The sequence below is a fragment of the Mus pahari genome, chromosome 7 (genome assembly GCF_900095145.1).
Source record: "Mus pahari chromosome 7, PAHARI_EIJ_v1.1, whole genome shotgun sequence".
Taxonomy (NCBI): Eukaryota; Metazoa; Chordata; class Mammalia; order Rodentia; family Muridae; genus Mus; species Mus pahari.
This window is the reverse complement of record NC_034596.1, coordinates 65,351,892-65,368,283: the sequence shown is the minus strand read 5'-3', so window position 1 is coordinate 65,368,283 and position 16,392 is coordinate 65,351,892. Positions and strand designations below refer to the sequence as shown.

At 39.5% G+C, this 16,392-nt stretch overlaps 1 protein-coding gene across 2 annotated transcripts in view; it reads left to right on the top strand.

Moving 5' to 3' along the window:
• Map4k5 (mitogen-activated protein kinase kinase kinase kinase 5) overlaps positions 1 to 16,392 on the top strand; it is an 85,004-nt gene that overhangs the window by 31,108 nt on the left and 37,504 nt on the right. For both annotated transcript variants that reach the window (XM_021202107.1, XM_029540938.1), the window contains exons 4-12: positions 209 to 273; positions 3,885 to 3,940; positions 5,612 to 5,659; positions 5,745 to 5,787; positions 6,871 to 6,943; positions 10,797 to 10,928; positions 12,399 to 12,461; positions 13,813 to 13,894; positions 14,995 to 15,111. In XM_021202107.1, the coding sequence (XP_021057766.1) occupies positions 209 to 273; positions 3,885 to 3,940; positions 5,612 to 5,659; positions 5,745 to 5,787; positions 6,871 to 6,943; positions 10,797 to 10,928; positions 12,399 to 12,461; positions 13,813 to 13,894; positions 14,995 to 15,111 (679 nt within the window). The remainder of the gene's footprint in view (positions 1 to 208; positions 274 to 3,884; positions 3,941 to 5,611; positions 5,660 to 5,744; positions 5,788 to 6,870; positions 6,944 to 10,796; positions 10,929 to 12,398; positions 12,462 to 13,812; positions 13,895 to 14,994; positions 15,112 to 16,392) is intronic.

The following is a 16,392-nucleotide window of genomic DNA, read 5'->3' as shown; positions in this document are numbered from 1 at the left end:
ACATCCTAACCCTCTCAAACTGAGAGAATCTGAACTGATGTGCTCTTATGTGTGCCTAGGAACGATTGCTCTGCCAGTTTCCTGTTGCTCTCTATGGAGCACCCTGAAGCCCAGTGCACTATGAGAGTGAGAGCCATGGGCCTATAGAGTACGCATTTCAGTAGCTGGAAGTACATGCTCATTTAATTCTCTTTCTCTCTCATATTAGTAGGGAGAAGCTGTGGATTTGCATGGAGTACTGCGGTGGCGGATCACTTCAAGATATCTATCATGGTACTGTTACTGCAATTCTACATTATAAAGCCTACTTTGGCCTTTTATGGTTGTTGTTTGACTTTTCAAGCTAACAAGGAAAATGAGTTGTGTAGATTTAGTCTCTAACATTATTCTTTCTTGTCCCCAGAGGCAGTTTACAAACTAGGAATTCTTACTGTCGCTCTTGCTTACTCAGCATTTTTAAAGAGATCCTTAAATACCTGTTGTCTTAGTCAGGGTATCTATTCCTGGACAAACATCATGACCAAGAAGCAAGTTGGGGAGAAAAGGGTTTATTCGGCTTACATTTGCATACTGCTGTTGATCACCCAAGGATGCAGGACTGGAACTCAAGCAGGTCAGAAAGCAGGAGCTGATGCAGAGGCCATGGAGGGATGTTCTTTACTGGCTTGCTTCCCCTGGCTTGCTCAGCCTGCTCTCTTATAGAACCAAGACTACCAGCCCAGAGATGGCACCACCCACAAGGGGCCCTCCCCCCTTGATCACTAATTGAGAAAAAGCCTTACAGCTGGATCTCATGGAGGCCTTTCCTCCCAGGAGGGAGTTCAGTACTCTAACAAATTTTATTAAAATATGAGTTTGAAAAGAAAGAATATTTAGTATTCTTGTAATTTAGCCAGTTTCCTCAATTGAACTTGGCTTTTCTTCATAACCTGGTTTAGAAATCGTGTCTGTAGGGCCGCCACAGTCTCAGTCTGTGTGTGATTGGCAGCTTCTTGAATTGCTAAAATTTGCAAAAATAAATAAATAAATAAAAAATCTTTATGACATATTTTTCTTTTCTTTATTTAAAAAGACCTGTTGCAGATATGTATAATTCATCCAGAATTATGCAAAGTACTTGAAAACATTTCTATGCTAAAATCTTTACATTGAAAGTCATCAATGTCTGTTAATGTGGTTTCTGAAATAGCCATAAAGCTATTAAAAGTAAAAGTGCTGTTCCACTGTTGTAGCTTATACTGATCTCAGGTCAGATGGCCAGTGATGAGGGAAACCGAACTGTACTCAACTGTATATGACATTCTCCTTGAATATGTATAACAGTTGACCATGCTTAAGCTCTTGAATTTTTATTTTTATAAATGTGCATGAATGTAAATGCATAGCAAAATGAGAGGATTATATGCCAAAATCATAAGCCACTGCCTCTAAGGAGGGAAAGTGGAGCTCAGAAGTAAAATTCTGAATTATGATAAATACATATTATTGTATTATTCAATTATAAACTTTAAAGTTGCCTAATTTTGTCACAACAAACAACCATAACAAATAACAAAAAAGGCTCTATTTTTTTTAAGTTTGCCACATAAGTATTATAAGTACAGAAAATATTGTGGTGTAGACTGTCTCTTAGGAGCTTTAATGAGAGCCTATGTGGTGGTAATCCCAGCATTTAGGAGACAAAAGTGGAGATCAGGAGTTCCATGTTATCCTTGATTATGTAGGAGAATGATTCAGGGCCAACCTGGGCTACATAGGACCTAGTCTTAAAAGATAAAAATTTTTCAGTAAACAGTAACCCTACTTTTTTTTAATTAATTTATTTTATGTGTGAGTACACTGTCGCTGTCTTCAGACAGATCAGAAGAGGGCATCAGATCCCATTGCAGATGGTTGTGAGCCACCATGTGGTTTCTGGGAATTGAATTCAGGATCTCTGGAAGAGCAGTGTGTGCTCTTAACCTCTGAACCATCTCCAGCCCCCAACCCTATTTTTAAAAAAGAAAGAAAACTTATATATATATATATATATATATATATATATATATATAGAGAGAGAGAGAGAGAGAGAGAGAGAGAGAGAGAGAGAGAGAGAGAAACTACCAGAATGAAATGAATATTTTCTTTTCTCTACTAATACTTTAAAGAAATTAGTTAAATAGTAACATTTATATCACTGAGTTAAAATTATTTTCTAAGATTTTATAAATTATGATTTTTATGAAAATTTTTTATTTAGATATAATTTTTACCTGTCTGTACTTTTACAAATGAGAACTGTTAACAATATGATGAATACAGTTGGCGAATTTTGCCACTTTCCCTTTTATGCTTAAAGGATTTTTACAGAGACATTTTTATGAAATTTCTGTTTGCAATATTGAAGCCTAATTGTTAGCAGGGCGGTAGTAGCCCACTCTGTTAATCCCAGCACTCAGAAGGCAGAGGCAGGTGTTTCTCTGTGAGTTTGAGACCAGCCTGGTTTACAGAGCTAGTTCTAGGACACTCATGGCTACACAAAGAAACCCTGTCCTGAAAAACCAAAAATAAAATAAAGATAAAGCCTGACTGTTATTTGTTTTTAGTTGCGTATATGAATATTAGTCCTTAAAGTACTATACTAAAAACAGTCATTTAAATTTTTTTAAAAAGTCTGTACAAAGGCGGATTTCTGTGAGTTTGATCTACAGCCTGCTCTACCTAGAAAGTGGCAAGTTCCAGGCCAGCTGGGCTAGGTAATGAGACCTTAAACTTCAGAAAGATGTGTGTGTGCGTGCATGTGCGTGCGTGTGTGTGTGTGTGTGTGTATGTGTGTGTGTGTGTGTAAAACAAAGCGGCATCACTTCTTACATTGCTCTTTTTTTTTTTTTTTTTTTTTTGATTTTTCGAGACAGGTTTTCCAGAAATCCACCTGCCTCTGCCTCCCAAGTGCTGGGATTAAAGGCGTGTGCCACCACTGCCCGGCTCTTACATTGCTCTTTTATCAGTTTACTAAGGATCAGGCATTTATTTCTGGGAGTAGATGTGGTCAGTCAGAAATGAAACGAAGCAGCAAGGTCTTTCTCTATGCGGAGATGTCGCGTCAGCTCTAGTTGGGCCTCAGCAGCAGCAGGCAGCACTCTAGTTTCTTCTCATGTACAAAAGGCACTGTTTCGAAGCTCCAATGGGATACTTGCATAAGGATTTTCTATTTCATGTTAGAGGAAGCTCTGCTTTCCAGAGATCATCTGGTTCCTTTTGATCGTTGGTAAGGTTCTGAACCAGGCCTCCCTGATCTGAGAACCATGGGAAGACTTGCACTCCGCAAGCATCTACTCATCGGGGTTTCAGCCCTCGTTATGCATAGAGACCATGTTAAAGAAGCCCCTAGACTAGTTTCCAAACGGCTACTTCTGACTAAACTTTAAGGTCTTCATATTGTTTTGTGTTGTGACTGTTTTGCATATGTGAGCATGCACTGTGTATGCATGTTCTCGGAGGTCAGGAGCAGGTCTCCTCCAGTGCTGTGTCTCTGCCAGTAACTCACGAACAGGGTCAGCCATGCTCCTGGTTTAGTCCCTGAGACTGTGCGAGGACTGAACTGACAGTCCTGGCTCTCTGGGGACCTATGTGAGCCACGTGCACTAAGTTTTACACATAATGGGCATTTTACATGTTCACTCTCCAGAGCTGTCTGGGAATAAAGCTCTTATTTTTAGAATTGACTTTAAAATTCTCAGTGTTTGTTTCATTTAAATTATGTAAATGCTATCTGTTCTTAGTCAGAAAAGAAGGCATCCAGTGATACATGCAGAAGTTATATGCTGCTTTATCATTTTATAGCTAGACTGATTTTAATGTTAACCTCAAATGACAGTATGTCTTTTGTTGTTCTTTCTTTGTAGTTACTGGACCATTATCTGAATTGCAAATAGCCTATGTCTGCAGAGAGACCTTACAGGTACGGTATTGGCTTAAGTAGCTAGAAAGGCAGGTTCACAGTTAGTAACTGTAAACTGGTGGTTTGTCCAAAAGCTGACGAGTAAAGACAGTGCTCTCCCAGTCAGCCTCAGTGCTCTAACTGTGCAAAGCTCGTGCTTCCCTCCTGAATGACTTGCAAGGATTTATTCAGGCAGATACTGAGAGCGCAGTGGTCACATGTCTGCTTTGATGATGAAGTGTGGATGGTCATGTGTGGCAGGGTGCTTGGGTGACTTGAGTTGCCACCAACGCTGAGGAAAGCCATATTCAGCATTGTTTCATGTGAGTGAGTCTGTAGACTTGTCCATTGTAATGAGGTGTCTAACCTTTTCCTCAAGCGTACGAGGAGGGCACTTGCCAGATCTTGTTCTGCGTGGCATTAATATAGGGCATTGATAGCAGAGCGCCCTTTTCTAAGTTCCATCAGTGTATGAAAGCACACGCGTGCATCTTTACTCCGAAGCCTGGGAGAACTTTAATACACTAAGTGCATCTCCACTAGAGAGTCAGCATCTCTACATGACTTTTCTTTCCGGTTCTCTGAAAGATAACTCACTGCAAAAATTCCTGTTAACAATATTCTTCATCTGCTTAAAGGCATGGGGAGAAGTGGCAACTGGTACTTATTGATAGTTTTTTATTTCACGTGCTTCCTAGACTGTGTATTTTGTTTAGAAGTGAGATTGATGTTCTGTATGTCTATGTAGTTGTTATTTTAAAATGAACCTAGATTGATCAGATCCAAGAAAAATTCTAGTCAGTTTATACAGTGCATTTCCTTGTGCTCCAAGACATGTTATCCCTAGCCTACTGTGAGACAAGTGCAGGTAAATTCTCCTCTGTCCATGTGTCCACGAGGGATTGCTTCCAGGTCCTCCAAGAATACATATCTGTACCTACTTGTTTTTTACATAAAATGGTATAGTATTTACACATACCCACGTGCTCCCTTGATTTTTGAGACCACCTATAGATTACTTACATTAAATAGCTTAAACACCATAAATGTTGCTTAAGTCGTTGCTTTACTGCTGTTCAGGGATAACAACAAAGATGTCTGTCTGCATATTAGTGGTAGATGTTTCTTCTCAAACATTTTCAGTCTTTGTTTTTTTAAGTCCATGTATACAAGTGGGAGAAATAACTAGAAATGTATTTTTCCACAACATGAACGTAATAGAAATATAATGTGTTTAATAAAATACAAACCTAATCATGGGCTCCTAGCAAAGAATTATTGACAAATTAGATTTCTTTATATTTCTGAAGTTGATTGTTTCTTAAAGTAACAGGATGCTAAACCAAAGAGAAGGATCAACAACTTGGATTTATAGTCAGGCGCAGTAACTCTGACTCCAGCTGGTTATAGATTCTAGTTCCCTGAATATGAAGCAACGCTATTTAAACAATGACCTCCCAAATCTGTTCCATTTTAAAGTCCCATCAAGCTGATCAAAATGGAGTAACAGAGAGCAGCAACCGCCATACCACCCAAAACAATGTAAGAAACTCAGCAAAATATATAAAACGGTGGTTTTCAAGAAGGGAAACAGAAGACCACAGCAACCAGGAAGTCTAGTTCCTCTTACACAGTAACTCAGGTAGACAGTTGATGGTGCCTTTCTAATACATATTCTTTTTTTAACTTTAGGGTCTTGCCTATTTGCATACTAAAGGCAAAATGCATAGAGATATCAAAGTAAGTTCATTGAATATATTTAAATTGCTGAGTTTTGAAAGAAATTGTATATTGCTAGTTAATAGCATTTGTGCTTTCATTTTAGGGTGCAAATATCTTATTAACAGACCATGGTGATGTAAAATTAGGTATGTTGTTTTAAGTACTTAAGTTTTTTAACCAAGAAAATTAAATGACATTTAAGTTTGAACAGGTTTATTTGTGTGTATGTATGTATATACATATATATATATATATATATATATATATATATATATAAAATCATAATAATAATTACCTGTGATACACATTTAATTCCTAAAGGAGAAAAATCTACTGAACTTGAGAAAATCTTATAGGTGAAGAAAGTCATATTCATAGTCCTATTATTTATGTAGAAAGATATAAACCCATTGAATACTTAGCAAATCATATTTATGAAAATATGTGAATAAATCTGGTATATTAAATGGCAACAATGAACTAAATAGTGTGTTTAATTTTTATTACTATCTTAGTATTTCATTGCTGTGCAGAGACACCATGACAAGGCAACTCTTATAAGGACAACATTTAATTGGGGCTGGCTTACAGGTTCAGAGGTTCAGTCCATTAGCATCAAGGCAGGAACATGGCAAACAAGAGCCTGGAGTAGCCAAAAGTTCTACATCTTGATCCAAAGACAGACAGGAGAAGACTGGCTCCCGCACGGCTAGGCTGAGGGTCTCAAAGCCCACCCCCACAGTGGCATACTTCCTCCAACAAGGCCACACCTACTAATAGTGCCTGCCACTCCTGGGCCAAGCATATTCAAACCTCCACAATTACCGTGTTTAACCACAAATACAAAATTTTATGTACATAGGGAATATTCTAGGGAGTAGTGACAAAGTAATAACCTTATACTGTTTTAGAATGAAAGGAATTCAGGTGTATGCTCTCTGCATGTTTTTAGTTTTGCCATTTTTCCCCAAATTAACTTCATTGTGCTTGTAATTAAAATAATTTAATTAGCCTAATGCAATACATTTTTATTCTAGTAGAATTTTAAGAAATTTTCTTTTAATGAATATGTTATGAACCAAGTAAGGACTGATCTTAGTACTAACGTTATACACAGTTCTTGACAGTAATACCTAAAATAACAATGATGCTGTGTCAAGGGCTTAAAAGTGCTAGTTGTGTCAAAAAGAACTCTACCAACTTTCTGCTCTGTTCTTTTCCCTCGCCAGCTGATTTTGGTGTGGCTGCAAAAATTACAGCTACCATTGCAAAGAGGAAGTCCTTCATCGGCACCCCTTACTGGTGAGGCCTTACTGCCATCGTCCTCCTAGCTTTGTTTCTTCACTCTTTGCACTGAACCCTAATTCTTGTCTCTGAACTTTTTATTGATTTTCTCTGAGTTTCACAGCATGCATCCAGCACTGCTTATCTCCCCGTCCTGTCAGATCTGCCCTTAGCCCATGCAACCTCCCTCCCTAAAATAAAAAACCCACAACCAAACGAACAAACAAAGCACAGAAAACATCTCATCGTGGAAACTGTAGTTGTCACAGTGTGTCCCACAGTATATCCCTCTGTGCACACATCGTCACTTGCAAATCTGAACCTTAATTCTTGATAATACAAATGACCATCAAAGGCCAAGAGACTTGTGTGCCACTGGATACTTTCCTAGGTTTTGATTGAGCTAGAGAATGTTGATTTGTCACAGCATCTAGCATGACGAAGGGCCCATGTAGAATATGGAGTTTAAAAAGAAAGACTTCTGTTTTACCTCTTCTAATTTTCTGTTTTAATTAAGGTCTATACTCCCGGTTGTTAAAAAACTATACATCCTACACTAGTGTCCTGCAGCCCCACGCGTGTGGTGTAGCCTGGTGTACAAGAGTAATTTTTCTAAAATACTGCCATCCTTATTGAGGGTAATCTAGTCTATGAGACCCTGACTCAAAAAAAAAAAAAAAAAAGCAACAGATTCGCTTAATATTTAAAATAGTATAATGAATACTATAGCAGGCAACATTCAAAGTTTGTGTTAAATGTTGAGTTTGTTTGTATATGGTGTTTGGATAATTTATTATTTTGGAAGTAATTTAAAGTAGTTCTATACTTCATAAATAATGCCAAAACAAATAAGGGGTTGGGAGAGCTAGTTCCGTGATTAATAGCACTGGATGCTCTTTCAGAGGACAGAGTTAAATATAGAAGTAAACTAGGACTGAGCAGTGTGCCACACTCTGGGATGCAGGGCAGGCTCTATAAGTGTGAGGCCAGCTGGGCTACAGGCGAGTCCCAAGCCAGTCAGCAGTACATAGTGAGACCCTGTCTCAAAAATAAAATAAAGCTTAAAAAAAAAACCAATGAGCTGGGCTGTAGGTGTAGCTCAGTTTGTAGAGTCCTTGGCCAGAATGTATGGCCCCTCTCACTCACCACATAAACTCAGGGTGGAGGCACACAAATGTTTTTCTGCACTTGGATGTGTAGGAGAATTTTAAGTTCATCTCCCGCTCAAAGCAAGTTCAAGACCAGCCTGGGGTATATGAGACTCGGAAAAGAAAGAAGGCAGAGGACAGCAAAGACAGGAAGAGGAGGCAAAAAGCCTTTGCTGGCATCAAAGTTTAAAGGAAAAGATTGTTCCCATCATGTGACCGTGTAAAGCTTTATGCCTGCCAGCTGGGACAAAAATTAAAAGGCAAGTGAAATGCAGGAAGGGTGGGCTGAATTGACCGAACTATTTAAGTCTCGAATATGCTGCTAAAAAGAGTGTCTCGAGTAGCAGTTATTATAGTAACACATGCAAGAAGTCATAAAATATTAGAAATGTTCTCCCATGAGCACAAGCACAGATAAATTACTTTCTTTTCAGTCAAATTGGAATACGTGGACCCCCTGAGTAACGCCCATCACTACATATATTACAGGGAAAGTCAGTAGAGAGCCTTTTCAGTAAGGCTTTCAAGAGCCTCTGGCAGTCCCCGTGTCCTCTCATCTCAACATACTTACTGTATGTCACTTATTTTTATATGCAAAGTGCTTCCCAGTGATGCTTTAATATTGAGACTCATGAGAAGAGAGTGGCTCAGGAAAGCTAAGGGAGACTTACATGTCAGTCAGAGGAGTAGCCTGATGGTGTAAAAAGAATGTTGTCTAAGGAATTGTCAGCAGTCAGGCTCAGATGGACAAGATTTTTGAATTAGCACATGCCCTAGAGTACAGTCTGAAAGATAACCTGCCTCTGAGTAAAAGGCACAGATAGAAATGACGAGACAGTAGCTGTATTGGATTGAGGTCACTGCTTGTTTTCTTCCATATTTTTCCTAAATTCATAATTTTCTCCAGTTAACACACACCACCTTTAATAACAGAAGAATCCCTAAGAGGTATCATTCAAATAAAAGTTCAATGGAAATATTGCTAGATCTTTCCTGTGCTCACCTTAAGTTCTGCTGCTGCTCAGAGGCACACACACCACCACTGTGGGGCTGACCAGCTAAGCTCAGGCCACTCTGAAGTTAGGAAGCACAGAGTCAGGTGCCACTCCAGTTAGCTACACAGCCATCCAGTGGGTAGAGGAATCGAGTGTATTTGCTGATGACTGGGCCCCCACTCAGTCCCTTCTGAGTCTCAACTGGCTGTTAGTCATCTGGCTCAAGGGAAATTGTTGTCTTCTCTTTTTCAGATGCCCATGACTGTTATATAGCATTGCATAAGTATAGACATTTCCATGATAGTATTTTCTAATAGTCACATTTCAAAGGGTTGCAAGTGTAGCTCAACAGCAGAGCACTTGGCTAACATGCTCAGGTCCCTGGGTTCAATCCCCAGCACAGCAAGAAAGAAGTGTAGTATAAATATTATGTCCTTACTTTAAAACACATGGACTGTGTTCCACATTTAAGTTGAGATGCCTTAAGTGTTTCAACAAATGTAGGTTATAATGTTTTCTGCATGTAAAAGCAATAGTAACTGGGGTATCCAGTATAACTATGTATTCCCCTTGGCCAGTGTCACCTACACCTTATGTGCTCAATGTTTTTTGAGAGTTTTTTTGTTTGGTTGGTTTGGTGTGTGTGTGTGTGTGTGTGTGTGTGTGTGTGTGTGTGTGTGTGTGTGTGTGTACAGGGGTAGAGGGTGGCGATTGTTGAGACATGATCTTCTGCGTGGCTCTGGTTGCCCTGGAACTCTAGATAACTGGTGCTTCAGCCTCCCAGGGCTGCAGTTACGACTCTGCCTGCCTGGTTTCACCTCCTCTCTCTCTGCTTCACCTTGCTGTGAGGTTTAGATTAAGTTGCCTGCATAATTAAGTCTTTCAGTGGGCCCATGCCATTTTCACAAGAAATTCTGAATTTACTTGTATAAGAGTCAGTTGTTCATATCTCAACTCTATCTCGGCAGTCTGTTTGGGATGAACTTTCCAGACCCTCTAAGCCCTCAGTTGTGAAGGTTTTTGGGTTTTTTTGTTTGTTTGTTTGTTTTTTAATTTCAGACCAGATTTACACTTTTATAAAATAAAATGAATTGTAAAATAAAATGATGTGTTTAGCCAAGAGAGAGTTCTTCTGTTTCTATACTCATCCCAAACAATAACAGGCAATGTATGGCTCCTTCCAGGGCCTAAGTCACAGGTGAGTCCCAGCCCGCCTATGGAGCTTCCTGCTGACTCAGTCCTAAGGTTCACCTCCTTTGGGAACTTTGTCTGCACAGGTGTTTAGTATTCCTTAACAATTTTACCACACAACAGTGTTCTTAAGGATTCAGAAGAGGAAGTGAGGACTTTTAAATAGGGAAGTTTACTTATTTCTTATTTTTTAGGGGTTTTTGCTGTTTTGTTCTCTCTCTCTCTCTCTCTCTCTCTCTCTCTCTCTCTCTCTCTCTCTCTGTGTGTGTGTGTGTGTGTGTGTGTGTGTGTAGGTGTTTTGCCTGCATGTGTGTATGTGCACTGCATGTATGCCCACAGAGGTCAGAGGAAAGCCTCGGATGCCCTGGTGCTGCCGTCTTGCTGAGCCCCTATGCACCCAGTGCTCCTAACCACTGAGGGTGTGGGGCAGGGTGATGAGGTTTCTTTCCTCCTTCCTGTCTTTGAGCATAACTAAGAGTAGCTTATTTTATATGAGTTTTGAAAAGATTAAAGTGCTATACTCACTGGCTCCCGTAGGATGGCTCCAGAAGTTGCAGCAGTGGAAAAGAATGGTGGCTACAACCAACTCTGTGATATCTGGGCAGTTGGAATAACAGCAATCGAGCTGGGAGAGCTGCAGCCGCCTATGTTTGACTTGCATCCAATGAGGTATTGTCATTACTTACATCACTTGGGAAGATGAAGCACTGATTACTCGGGGTTATTAGCTCATTTTCACCTGTATCACAGTAGCAAAAGTACCGTAAGGGGCTCAGAAATAATGTCATAAACCTGCTCAGGGGTCTGAGGAGACAGATGCCTTACTGTGCACACAATTATAGACCTAGGCTTGGGGCCTTAGCACCCTTATAAAAACTGGGCGTGACACCACATGCCTCAACCCACATGCTGGGGTGTCAGGGATAGGCAGATCCCCCGGAGTTTTACTGGGCAGCCTTTCTAGACAAAACAAAGCTCCAGATTCTGTGTGAGACCCTGTCCCCCAAAAGAAGATGGAGAACAGAAAGGAAGACAGCCCTCTGCACACATGGGCAGGGTGAGCACACTCTCATACATTGCACACACGTGAAAGGTAAACACTGCACACATGGGCAGGGTGAACACACTCTCATACATTGCACACACGTGAAAGGTAAACACTGCACACATGGGCAGGGTGAGCACACTCTCATACATTGCACACACGTGAAAGGTAANCACGTGAAAGGTAAACACTGCACACATGGGCAGGGTGAGCACACTCTCATACATTGCACACACGTGAAAGGTAAACACTGCACACATGGGCAGGGGTAAACATTCACACCTGCACATACATTCAGGGGCAAGTTCACCTTTCTCAAAGGTGAATTCATAGAGTATTCTTATAGGTTAGCTTGTAAACAGGAGACATCAGGAAATGGATGTGATTTGTCAGAATAATTATAAATGCCAGGCTTTGCTTAAACCTATAACTTAATTTTAAAGAAACATGTCAGTGCTATGTAATATGCTAAGGCACAATTATGTAAATATGCCTGCAGTATACTATGAGTTATATAGTAATAACTGTGGTAATGAAACTGACATTTTATGGCTTTGTTTTATAAATAAGGGCCTGGGTGACTTTTAAAGACTTTTTTTAAAGTTAGCAGAAGTATTCCAGAACCTTCCCAAAACATAAAAAAGCTAATGACTGAAGCATATCCCAGCAGTAGAGGTGATTGCTTGCCTAGCTAGTACAAAGTTCAGGACTTGACCCCAAGTGTGATCAGAAAACAAAACACGAATAGTAAAAAATTCCATGTCCTGGCTGGAGAGATGGCTCAGCGGTTAAGAGCACTGACTGCTCTTCCAGAGGTCCTGAGTTCAATTCCCAGCAACCACATGGTGGCTCACAACTATCTATAATGGGATCCGATGCCCCCTTCTGATGTGTCTGAAGACATCTACAGTGTACTCATATAAGTAAAAATAAATAACTCTTTAAAAAAATAAATTCCACGTCCAAAGCAATGTCTTCAGTGCCTTTCCATGAGGGAGTCTTACACAAATTTACAACAGGATATTCATTCTGACTGTTAATTACATCATTATGAAGTATCTTAGTATTGCCTTTAACTGAAATTTCTATTTCAGGGCTCTCTTCTTAATGTCAAAAAGTAATTTCCAGCCTCCAAAGCTAAAGGACAAAACTAAATGGTGAGTTACAGATTACACCGTGCTGAAGATCTGACAGTCAGTTCCTTATGTTCTAGATGACCACTCCAGGGTTCACAGGCGTTAAGCCGCATACCCCATTGGTGCATGACTGTCCCTCTGTGAGCATGTGACAGGCAGCCAGGTTTATATTCTAGACATCCCTGCTGTTTCCCAACAGCCACTTTCCACTGTGCTGCTGTCTGGGTGAAAGAAACATGCTGAGGAAGGGACTGACCGTGAATATGTGAAGGGTTTGGAAAATGTGCTTGATGAGATAGTCCATACTGTGAGATTCCAGATTCGAGTAGACTCTGATCGGCATTATGAAGCTGATGGGAACAGCTTCATCTAGGAGCAAGGTTGTCCTAGGGTGGTGGCAAGAATGACAGGCAAGCCACAAGGTAGTATGCCCTTCTGTGCTGACACTGGCCCCAAGCTCCTAGCGTTTTGGAACTAGAGGGCTTTGTGACAAGAATGCCTTAATATCCACTCAGAAACAGTAAATACTGTATATCAACAGTGAGTTCATGGTCAAGATTCCAGAGACACTGGTAACACCAGAGACTCCCCACCAGTCTCATACTGTTCCTTGAGTGTCTCTCACAGATCACCACAGGCAGAACAGAGAGGCATTTCTCCGCTGAGATGGGCTGTGTTGTCTTGGCTAGTTACTATGGCAACCTCCTTGGTTCTTAAGCTATTTTCCCCTGGTGGAATCTTGACACTGTCAGAATAAAGCCTGTTTGTTATTAGTAATGAAAATAGAATTTGTTCTCTTCTTTTTTTAATTTATTTATATGTATTTATTTATTATTATTTTTTGCTTCTCCCTCTCCCTGCTTCATCAGTGCAGGGAGCAGGGACATCTTTTTAGTTGCTAAAATCATTCATTTTTCTTTGCCCTTTCATTATGAATTCCAGAAGTTCTTTTAGAATTAAATTGTCTTGTATTAGTCTCTCTACTCTCCACGTAATCTAACCCAGTATAGAAATAAAAAGCACTCTGTAAATTAAGCAATAAGAAAGGGGCATTTGGCTTTTACAGCACCTTGAAAGAGGACTTTAAATCATGCATTAGACATGGCCCGCCACTTCTGTCTGTAGAGCTGTGTTTGAAGTTGCCTGTTACTCTTGCTGTTTAATTACACAGTACTTACACAAAACAGCTGCACATATGTACAAGGGCTATACTGTTTCGTGTTTAGGTTTTGGCCTGTATGGAACTAAGAAGCCTAAGGAAGAAGGAAACTTTGTTTCTCACTTTCTAACTATTCCTAAGTTGATTTTATATACTAACAGCAGAAAACTAATACAAGTGAAATATTTTTACATTGTCTCTTTTTATTTGAAGGTCATCGACATTCCATAATTTTGTCAAAATAGCACTAACTAAAAACCCCAAGAAAAGACCAACTGCTGAAAGGCTTCTGACTGTAAGTCACTGGATCACAGGGTTCTGAGGCTCCCGGCAGCTAGATGTGTCACTAAAACAAAAGTAGACATTGTAAAACTTAGGTTGTTATTCCTCTCAGGGGTGAATGCAGGGATCAACCAACGTTCTGTAAGGGACAAGACTCTACATATTTCTATCTACATAAATATTTATGGACTGTACAGTTTCTATCACAACTATTCAGTTTGACACAAAAGTACCCATAGATAATACACATACATAGGCATAGTTTTAACCCCCAAGAAAACTTTATTTACAAAAGTAGTCAGGACACCAGATTTTGCTGAGGCTACAGTTTGACGCCAGCCTTTGAGAATACTCTTCAAAATCTTATCATCTAAAATTAGTTGCTTTCTTAATTTACGCAAATGTATAATATATTCTACATGTATATGTAATGTAATACCTTTGTATGAGAAAGTAATTCGTACAGTAACCTAAGAAAACTTTATAATTTAAATGAATTGAATGGATGTGACTATATAACATGCTTTTTCTTACTGTTTTGAAACATCCCACTGTATTCATTTGTATACCAGGATAATATGTAAATGAGCATCATCGTTTAGCTGGTTATAATTTACAGCATAATATAGATTAAATTAACTGTACATAGAGAAATGATTCACATTGTCATCTCACACCACAAGTGTCTAATGTGGTCATAGGTGGTCATAGGCTATCATAGGTGGTCATAGCCAATCATAGGTGCTCATAGGCAATCATAGGCGGTCATAGGCAATCATAGGCGGTCATAGGCAATCATAGGTGGTCATAGGCGGTCATAGGCTCTCATAGGTGGTCATAGCTGATCATAGGTGCTCATAGGCAATCATAGGCGGTCATAGGCGATCATAGGTGGTCATAGGCTATCATAGATGGCCATAGACAATCATAGGTGCTCACAGTGATCATAGGCAATTGATGCCTACACTTCTGCACTGCCCATGTTTCAATGCAGACTCCACTGCTCATCTCTTCTTACAAGTTACTGATTTAAAAATCACAAGTAACGTTTTTTATAAACTATAGGTGTGAAGGCACATTTGTGAAATTTTATTGTGTTTGATTTTTACTTAGCACACTTTTGTTGGGCAGCCAGGGCTGTCTCGGGCCCTCGCGGTTGAACTGTTGGACAAGGTGAATAATCCGGACAACCATGCTCACTACAATGAAGGCGACGATGATGACTTTGAGGTAAGAATAGGAGACAGGCGAATGCTCGGGAATTTTTTGAGATTTTTAACATGTATTCTCTTTATTTCAGTTATTCATTTAATGTTGGCTTTATAGATAAGGTATCATAGGATACAGCTTGGCCTGGATCAATATGTTGATCAGGCTAACTCTGAGTTCTCAGGTATCCTCCTTTCTCAGCCTCCCAAGTGCTAGGGTTACTGCTATGAACCACTTCACCCAGTTGAGAGTTTATTTTCTAATTTATACCTCAATTTAGTTAAAATGGGTGAAGCCACAAAAATTAACAGTGTAAACTCTGTATACATGCTCACTTAATTATAGCCTGCGAAGGCTTTCCTAATCCTGTTCTCCTCCAAGTTCTGAGACCCTCCTCCCCCACACACGCAGGCCTAGCCCTCCAGAGGCACCTTCTCCCAGATCTCAGCTTGTAGTGAGATGTGACCTTCCTAAGAACGTATAGAAATGACATCTGTTGCCTAGGAAATAGAGACTTCAAGAATCTCACTTTGGAACAAGAAGGAAAGGTTTAGGTGCAACACATAGCATATAAGTTTTCATAAAAGAGACTCCTTATAAATTGAGTTGGTCATTTTTTAATTTTCCCACTTATGCATATTAACAAAATACAGGTAATTCTAAAGGAGTAAGTTGAAATCCTCAATGGGAAAATATTTTTTCATAAGTATTGTTTCCTTACATAATTACATGTAGCTATCCTATTACTATACATATCTTCTCTGAAAATAGGATGGGATTATTTTGAGTGTACCATATGTAGTAGCACAACATGCAAATTAGGAATAAGGGACTTTCTGCTCATTGACTGTACCACTGTTCTGTGTAAGTGCTTAAAAATATAATCTTTATAGAATCTTTAAAAGACAATCTGTGTTCTCCAATGCTTCATATAATTTAATCCTGTTATATAATATTTGATATTAAATTATTTAGAATTGCAAACATTAAATAAGCCAACCACACATAAATTTCCTACACACACTAATACTTAGATCACTATTCACAGCCTAAGATTAATAAAGCTTGGGCAGGCAAGGTGTCTGTGTTAGTAAAGGTACTTACTACTCAGATTAACTGAGGTTAGGAAAGGTACTTACTACTCAGGTTAACTGAGGTTAAGAAAGGTACTTACTACTCAGATTAACTGAGGTTAGGAAAGGTACTTACTACTCAGGTTAACCAAGGTTAGGAAAGGTACTTACTACTCAGGTTAACTGAGGTTAAGAAAGGTACTTACTACTCAGATTAACTGAGGTTAGG